The sequence below is a fragment of the Labeo rohita genome, chromosome 11 (assembly GCF_022985175.1).
Source record: "Labeo rohita strain BAU-BD-2019 chromosome 11, IGBB_LRoh.1.0, whole genome shotgun sequence".
NCBI classification, from domain to species: Eukaryota; Metazoa; Chordata; class Actinopteri; order Cypriniformes; family Cyprinidae; genus Labeo; species Labeo rohita.
Window position 1 is genome coordinate 608912 of NC_066879.1, and position 9658 is coordinate 618569.

Here is a 9658-nt window from a genome sequence, read left to right on the forward strand (position 1 = left end):
GAGTTTAGGTCAGCAGTTGTGGATTGCAATCGAAATATTTTCCATTTGGACCGAAACGGTATGAGCTGTAGTCGTTATTCGTGAGCAGTTTGTTCTCTCTTTACTCAAAAACCATTTGAAAATCAAACACGCTTTCAGAGCCTGCATGGCGATTCTTCAATCGGGGCCAATTTTGATTGCTAGAAATCTTGGAAAATGAGTCTTTTCACGCTGTTCTAGATTCATGGCTCAGATCAACTAAATGTATTTTGGCGTATTTGGTGTGATTTTGTGTCGTTAAGACATTGTGTGTGCCAATAATGATTTTTCTCACAAGGACTGACAAGAAAATAAATCTGAACTGGCTGGAATAAAAAGTTACTGTGACTGGCAGCCATTTAAATGGTAGTTAAAAGAAATCAACTATTTCTGAATAAACATCACTAATGTTGTCAAATACCAGTAAAGATGTTTAAATTGTAATCTTAATTTACACGTGTCGAATGGAGGTTGTATGTTAAACCGTTCAGGATGAAATGCAGAATGTTGAATACTCAAGGTCAGAGGTTCGGCACGAACGCTAACCTGAATGTTGGAAGAATATGAAAGCAAGCAGTGTAATAACTATGAGTCGTTGACATTCGGAGATCTCATAGGAAGTGCTAATGATCGGTTTTGTATTTACAGCTCCAGAAACACGACCGGGAAAGCGAGGATGTTCCTTCCAAATGGAGATCAGAAGAGGAGATGGCCAAAGAGGCTACAGAATTGCGCAGCCTCTTCAACTAGCTTCCTTAGGTAATTATGTGTTACAAAGCAGAGGTCGACTGATATTGGATTTCGCAATTGCTTTTACCTGTGGTGGAGAAAAAGAGCCAATGTCTGGTGATTCAAGTCTCCAAAATGCATGAAATCACAGGTGCAGTTTATTGTGCAACAAAAAACCCCAATAATAACCAGAAAGGAGGATTCAGTGCATAACATCAGACAAACTCTCAAAACACCAGGACACTACTTGTTATTATATTCTTATTCACCAGATGGATTTTTTAAAAACATAATTATTCACCAGCTGACGTTTGAGATGCAATATATGTTTGCAGTCCGATGTGGCACATTTCCATATACTCATCTTTTCTTTGGCATGTGTGCTCACTTTAATTTAGGACACTTGATGATTATATCATCAAAATAAATAACCTGATAGGCATTAAAAGTGAGGACTAAAATATAGATGTGTTGTCAGTGATGGCAATATTAGACTCTAGAACCCGACAGTATTGCCGATGGAAGGTATCAACGTTAATTTTTTGCCAAGAATAGTCTGAAAAGCTAGTTTGCGAGCAAGCAAACAAACATCCTACCCTTTATTGGAAATTTTCTGATCCCAGGTCCCTAGGGGTGTAGTGTCTGGGTATGCAGGTGCATATGGGCTCCAGCAGATTGGGGGCTACTGTGCCGAGGGGGAACTTTTACTTGAAACAATAGAGCCCTGCTCGGGCCCGAGACGCTCCCTGTCCGACAACTTATTACACAGCTGCTGTTGCAGCCAATAAAATAGTTCAGTTTTGATTCTTAATGGCAAAGTGGCTAGATTTCATTTAATTTCTTTATTAAGTTAATTTAGAAATATGTTTGGAACATTTTATGCTTGATAAATTCAAGCTTTTATTTTTTTTTTTAAGGTAACGACCAAGCGGGCAGCGGCAATGAGTTGAGCATATGTTTGATCAGTTTAGTTTTCTCAAATCAACACGACTTGCCTAAAATAAAATCTATAGACATAAAACACTTGATGTATTTCACAATATTAATTTAAACATTTAATCTAGATAAATGTGCACTGTTAGACACATATCCAATCGTTTGTGCGGAGAGTGAAAGCTAAAGCGCACTTTGCCGGACGTGGAAGCGTCAGCGCGATCACTTTTTCTTAATAACAGTGGAAACCTAAATAATCATTTAGAAAATAAAGAAAACAAACATGCGCTTTCTGTGTTCTCTTGACGAGGAACACTTCACAAAAATGATCCTAAACTCAGTGAATATATGTCTCATATACATGATAAATATATATATAATGATATATATATATATATATATATATAATGCTTTAAATTAATACTTTAAAACAAAAGAATACATGTAATAAAATCATGTTATTTTGTGTAAAGTTAATGTAAAAATTCCACCTACTCAGCCAAAAAAAAAAATGTCTGTGGCATCCAACCTGTCTTCACATTTAACATGAAAAACAGCAATAGAAACGGAGGCTTCGGTTAACTGTCTGATTTATGAGAAAAATAAAATGTTGGCAAAGTTATTGGCTTGTTGGCTTTTCTGAGGTAGGCTGAATGTTATGTTACTCCTATTATGACTATTCACAAGATGTTTTATTGATCTTTTTTTTTTAAACTTTTTGAAATTTTTTGAAATATTATTTCATGTTTATTTTGTTATTTCGTGCTGCAAATATTAAAGAGGAAAAGATCATTGATTCACATGCCGCTTGATCTGAGACGAATATATAGTTACCTCGGTACAAATTTAAGAACATAAAAACACATTTATTGTTTGTATTTTATCATAAAATTGACAGAATGTATAGGCTGAGACTTCTCTGCCACAAATAATGAATGGACTTAAAAAATATTATTTTCAAGCATTTATAGAGTAAATAAAACACCTTGTGAATACTTACGTAGCCTTATGTACTTAAGAAAAATCAACAAGTTAACCGAGTTGGAGCCCATAATGATTGGGGGGCCCGTACAAATGTTTTGCATATGGGCCCGGGGCTGACTTGCTACGCCACCGCAGATCCTGCAGACTTCAATATATTTCATCACTTTTTTCCAGCTAGGGGTCGAAGACATGAAGATGGGGGACTTCATCAAGTTGATATATGTTCTTATCTATCTTTTATTCAAATAAAAATTTGATTTAATTTCTGTATGTTTTTTTCTTTTGTAAACACACCTGAAAGCTCTGTAAATGTAAAGTGTTTACTTGCTTGTAAACTGTATGCTGAAAAGTACAAAATCTGTAAGTAAATCTTTACAGAACCAAAAGCCCATTCGTTATGAGCCATTATCAGCTTTATTCTGTAAAGAAGCTAAAATAAGATTTAACACAAAGGTCAAGCTGTGATGTGTGAATAGTATGCTGTCTGCTGTAACATAAAGTCAATTTAAACCAGTTTAGTCCTTGTAAGCACACGTTTTGGTCATCTAAAAACACCAAACCGCTACACTTGCATGAGTCCCAAGCTTTTACAAATGTCCATACAGCTAATGAAACTACAGAAGTTACACTCAGATTTAAGCTTTGATGCCTGAATTGCCAGAAAATGCTTTAAATGAAATCTATTCACGCAAATACTGAAAACCGACACGGCAATCTGAAGTAACCTTAATAGGGCGTCTAGAATAATCATGTTAAATAAACATGGCGTTGAGTTTGCGATAAATAAGCCTTTATTGTTGGAGTGCGGCGTTAGTTACCCGACCCGCAGTCTCAGCGCTGGAAACTATTATGAGTTTTATCATTTTATCAATGTGGAAATAAAATGGTCTTGACTGGCCCTTTACTCATCTGGAAAAGGAAATACAATTCTGACAGAGTAATGTGTACCAGCCCATAGCCCTTTCAGAGTAATCAAGTTGTAAAAAGGCCCATGAATTTTAAACAATATCATTATCCACAAGGGATTCCTTTAAGATATGTGTATGAGAGTTTGAACTGTGGACGAATCTATCACAACTTGCAAAACAGAGATAAAAATTTGCCTAGTTTAACACCAACAGGAAAGTCACACATTACCAATGAAGTTTGTTGTCGGTGTTTCAATGTAAATGGATTAATTTGTCAGCTGAAAATGCAGGTTAAGCTGGTCGTAACTGCTTTAACTCTTTACCCTGTTGAAAAAAAACAGCATAGAGGGGCACGGGGCACAACCTAACAATTGAATTTCTCAGTTTGTGTAAATCCATGTGGGGTTCAGAGTAGAATTTTCTTATCCACATTAATTTTACACTTGTCTTGTACAAATATGTCGCTTTGTTTCATAATTACAGTGTATACGTTTTTTCAAAAGAAAGGAAGTGATATGTGACAACATGCCCTGTATGTGGGGTACATTGTAACATGTGAGTGGCACGTTGTAACATGACCGTATGACCGCTTAAAATGTTGTCTGATCGAATAAAAAAAATATACACGACAACCTAAAATGTTTTGTCAATAAAATAAAAGGATTAACTTTTTCAAATAAAATAATGGCGTTTTTTTAAGAATTAAAAATAATCTAATTTTTGAGGTTCACAATGAACACGTCGCAACCATGCGTGGGACGGCCCTGATCGTAAAACACAGCTATACAGTATAGTTCAAAACTGTGCGCAAATAAATTCAGACACATTCAGAAAAACACTCCCATCCCTCCAAATACAGCTCTCATAGATCACGAAACACATAAATGCGCAAAAATGCTTTATATTTCTTAAAATAATAACATTAATTCTCGATTGTCTGTCTTTATTCACCTGTTTCTTGTGGTTTCTTATTAAAATCCATAAAAGTAAATAGTGAAAATTACATGGCTAATGTCATAGAATAGCATAGTTTAATAGCGGGGCAGATTGTAGCGCTGTGTTACAACGTTCCCCATCAGAATGTAAAAGTGGTTTGTGTCTTCTGCTGGTTTTCCAAGCATTAATTAACTATCTAAACTGATAAATAACAGATTTGGAGATTAAAATAATAGCAGATTTGTCTCATTTTAAATGAATACTACTTCAGCCAGAAATGTACTTTTACTATGGTAAAATAAATATCCAGCAATATCTTCAAAAGGCTTTTGAATTTTGGGCGCACTTTTTTCTCTGTATAGTGTTGCTTTGGCAACTAGTAAATACTGTAAATTTGGTTATGCTAGCAAATGTGGAAATATTTAAACCACATGTGTTATGACTAACCCCAAGTTAGTTTGCTATGCTGCTTAGGTACGGTTTGATCAGTCTGAGAGACCAGCTTCCCTATTCAAAAAAACAGCATAGTTAGGTGAGTTTTGAAGCTGGTTTAAGCTGGTTCTTAGTTGATCATGAGCAGGAGTTGGTTGCTTAGGACCATTTTAGGACCAGCACATGACCAGCTTTTAATTAGCTCAGGACCATCTTAAACCAGCTCAAATCAGCTGCCATGCTTCAAAACACACCAAAACCATTGTTTGTTTGTTTTTTGGTTGGGGGGGTTCCCAGTAGGGAAGGTGGTCTCTCAGCCTGATCAAGCTGGTATTTAACAGGTCTCTCCTAGCCTGGTCCAGCTGACAAGTGGCCAAAATGCCCTCAAAACCAACAAAAAACACTAGGATACTAGTGTACTAGCTAACATCCTTCTTTTTGAGATTGTTTATTACTTCTGCTAAATTAAAATCTTGATGCATGACACTAACAGCCACTGAAAAGTGCAGCATGGACTTCAAATCAAAATTCCAATCTAGATTGCTTATAATAGCTTTTCATTGGGTAGTTCATACATCTTGCAACTGATTATGTCAGAATGTTATGACATTGTGAATCGTAGTTTGTATCTCTGTGGAGTTTCTGGGTGCTGTATGGTTACACAGTATATATGCATACATTTTCCAGTATTGTTTGTTGTGACGTTATGTCTTCAAGCAGATTTAAAAGGGAAAGAATGCTGCAAATTATTTCAGATACTGTTCAAGTTAAAATCCAGTTGCTTTATAATGCCATTGATAATCAAAGGATGGAAGCATGTTGCAGAAAGCATTTCAGCTCAGGTTCTCAAACATGAAAGAGCCTTATCACTTCTCTACAAGAGACTGCTCTGTGATCCTCTTTACAAGGTTTTTGCAGGCCTTTACCCACAGTCCCACGCAGAATGAGATATTCATCAAACAACATTTCCTTTCAGTTTCCTCCAAAATCTATCCCTTTTGAATCTCCTTCCCATCATCTCAAACGTCCAGCCTCTGAAAGTGTGAAAGAGGGACCGGGTTTTAACATGGACATGAAGGGCTTCACACTAACTGCTAAGCTTGTGTGGAAGATGTGGGTTTGAATTTCACTTTTCATTTACAGTTTTAATAACGTGGTAAAAGTCTCCAAAAGAAACAAAAAGTAGGGTTGTTGTTAGCACTACTACTTTTTTGTTTGTTTGTTTTGTTTTTTTAATTTTGGCTTCATTTACATGGAAAAGGCGGGATTTCTAACATATACTGCAGTCAGCCACAGGTGGTGATCAGAATGTTTTTGCTGCACTTTTCAGGATGTGTGATGCACACTAGGTTAACATGTTCAACCAGCTGATTGTTCAACCATCCTAAGATGGTATGTTGGTCTGATCAGGTTTTAACCTATAACTATAAACCACATTAGGTGACCTGGTTTTCCTATAAGAAAGGTCCAGCTCTAGCCAAGTTGTTCTTAGGCTCACCAACCTAAGTAATCTAGTGGTTCAAACACGTAGACCAGATTTAACCAGTAAAAATAAAAATAAAACCAGCTGCCTTCAGAAGCTGGTTTTGATTGAACCTATTATCTGGATACTGTCAGAAAATTCACAAAGAATGCTTTTCTCTGTGGATAACTGGAATTGACTGAAGTCTAACCTTGTGCCAGCTCTTAGAGCAATACATTTGTGAAACATGTAGTAAAGAAAAAAGAATGTTTACTCTGTTGTGTGAGGTATTCTGTACACATTTCTATAATAAGCTAGCAATTAGCAATTAGTTCAGCTTAGTCTTTTGGGGTTTTAGAAAAAAAAGAACAAACTAAAAAGCCTTTTTAAAATGACGTGTTTATATTCCATGTTAAAAATACCAAGTCAAAAGATCCAAACAAGTGCACAACATTAAAAGACACAGTTTAAGCCATTTGTTTGCACAATTAAGGAAGCAAAAGCCTGGTATAATCACCCTGATTTTATTCAACACACACAATGCGATCATGGAATTACCAAGTTAGGTGTTGCATTTTAATGCATTAAGCCATTAATGAATAAAAGGCCAAGGATATGGCCTCTTTTAGAAATGGGAGGGGGTTAAATTTTGCATGGGTGTCACCTGTGATATATCAGCATCACCTAAGGTTCATTTGTGCAATGCTGCATTGAGATAATAAAGCTCGTTTTGTGTGTGGTGCAGGAATATATTACCAACATCATTTGCTGCTAATGGACTCTCAGCAGAGCCACTCGCTGGTTTAGGTAAATGGATGGTGTGTGCCGTTATTTGTGCTTTGGGAGGAGTGGAGAGGATCAGGGGGTGATGTTCCCTCCTCTGCGCCCCCTGTTTTAATCATTAACGGCGTCATTTTGCAGATGGGAATGTAATGGGTTGGAGGTGGCGGGGTGGAGGAACACGTAGCCATTAATGCCCTTTTTTGAGCAAGTGGTCACCTTAGCAGGCTAGTTAAAGTGCTTCATACCATCAGTGCGAGAATAAAGAAGGTCTAAGGGCAGAGATACGCTGACATTTCACGATGGGAAAACTGTCTGGGAAGAGCCGTTTGCCGAACGGTCCTTAGTTTTCCTCTTTCGTATTAAAAAGGGACAATTTCTTGTTCATCGTTTATAATGTGGACTCTTGGAGGACACTTAAAGACTGTCTACTGCAATGATGTTAGCAAATAGCAAAGTGTGTTATACGTTATTTCTGGTAATAACAAATAAAAATACACTGTAAAATATTCCCAGACAGCACGTGGTTGTCTTGGATGTTGTGTTTATTATGTTCGTCTTCTGACAAAACACCATTATATTATTTTATTTTATTTTATACGTATTATTATATTATATTATATTATATTATATTTATTTTAAGTGATTCAACAAAAATAACAATAACATACAAAAATTGTGTTTTAGTACAAAAACGAAATATGATTGATAAATAAATAAATATTACATCACACATTATATTTATTACCTATAAACACTCCCATGTAGTTCTGTGAAGCACACAATATGATATTGATTGATTGGTTGATTGATTGCCTCCATAAAATGAAAGTTTTATTTTTTTTTTTTTTTTGACTTCAGAAGCATATGAGGTGGTGCTTTTCCCCATCTTCGCCTCTCCTTTTCTTTTCTACTCTTCATTTTCTTCACTTCAAGAGTCATGTGCACTTAAACGTCTTGTTCATTACAGTTTAGAGGGCACTTTATGACGCTTTCCCACATAAACACATCTCCATGCTAAAAGAGAATGTTTTTACTTGAAGTGCCATTTCATATGATTGCACATAATATAACATTACACTCCCATTATATTTCGTATGCGAATGCATTGGATAACTATCAAACTTACTCTTTCTCTCTTCCTTTGTATGCATTCTAAACAATAAAAGTTGCAATTTGCAGGTGTCTTGATGATCATAAAATGCACTCTCCTGAGAAACATGGTTCGGTTTGTTGATATCTGTAATCTTAGACTGCTTTAAAAAGAATATTTCTGAATCCAATTAAAAGCACATTATGCTAACGGGGGTGGGGAGGGCCCAGAGAGGGTTTATCTCGAGCTTAGCTTGTGGCTAATGAAATGAAATGATTATACAAGGTGTCTCAGAGAAGCCCAGAGCATATAAACCTCCCAGAGCGGAGACGCCCGTGAGAGATGATGTCAGTAACATGTCAACCTCACGCCCGTGGCTTATACGCGAGGTTAGCATGGCTGAAATATGCAGAGAAAATCGCTCGCTGTAAAGCAGACCAGGTTCAGGCTGCCGCACAGCAGAGAGAACTGGGGAAAAGAGCATTCGTGATGAAGACAAACATGAGCTGTCGACTGGCATTTATTCCCTACAGCATCTGAACAATAATTAGCATGTCATTTTCCACTTTCACTTTTTCTTTTTCTATTGCTGTAGGAGCGCATGAACACTAGCAGCGTGATTTGCCCCTTTTTGCTCAAGATTATAAAATGCATTCATAATGATGAGTTGAAGATACATTTCAGGAGCCACCTGCAGACCAGAAGTGCTGTAAATTATCTGAAGAAGTTCCTTGCCCTTGCTCACTCAGGGATTCAAGACAGTCAAAACCAGATGAGGTGAGGACATCTGTTTCAACTGCTCGAAACACATATTTAACATGTTGGCCACACTCTATAATCTCAAATTAGTTCATGTTAATGCATTAATTAACATTATCTCTCAATGAACAATACATTTGTTACAGTTTTTATTAATCTTAATAAACACATTACACTCTAAAACTCTAACCTGCTGCGTAAAATATGGACATACCCGGCGAATGGGTTGTTTTGACCCAGTGGTTGGGTTAAATGTTTAACCCAACCTTCTGGGTAGTAACCCAACCGCTGGGTCAAAACAACCCATTCGCTGGGTATGTCCATATTTTACCCAGCGCTGGGTTGCATTTAACCCAGCAGTTTTTAGAGTGTAACAGATTGATTTCAATTTAACATTTGATTTCAATAAGTAGTGTTGAATTATGTTGAAATTAACAAGATTATTATATGCTTTAGAAGTATTTTTTCAGGTTAACCAATGTTGTTAACTAAGGTTAACTAACAAATAGAATCTTACTGTGAATCGTTACCAAAATGTTGAAATTGCCCTAAATAGGGTCAAAATTACCCTAACCCTAACCCTACTAACAATGTCCAATAGTGTAAATACACACACACACACAC

General features: G+C 36.5%; 1 protein-coding gene across 1 annotated transcript in view; it reads left to right on the top strand.

Annotated features, from left to right (window-relative positions):
- Positions 1-4232, top strand: part of fhit (fragile histidine triad diadenosine triphosphatase) — a 266649-nt gene extending 262417 nt beyond the window's left edge. Inside the window, exons 7-8 of the mRNA XM_051123419.1 lie at positions 667-777; positions 2839-4232. Of these exons, the coding sequence (XP_050979376.1) occupies positions 667-768 (102 nt within the window). The 3' untranslated portion in view covers positions 769-777; positions 2839-4232. The remainder of the gene's footprint in view (positions 1-666; positions 778-2838) is intronic.
- Positions 4233-9658: the final 5426 nt, after the last annotated feature.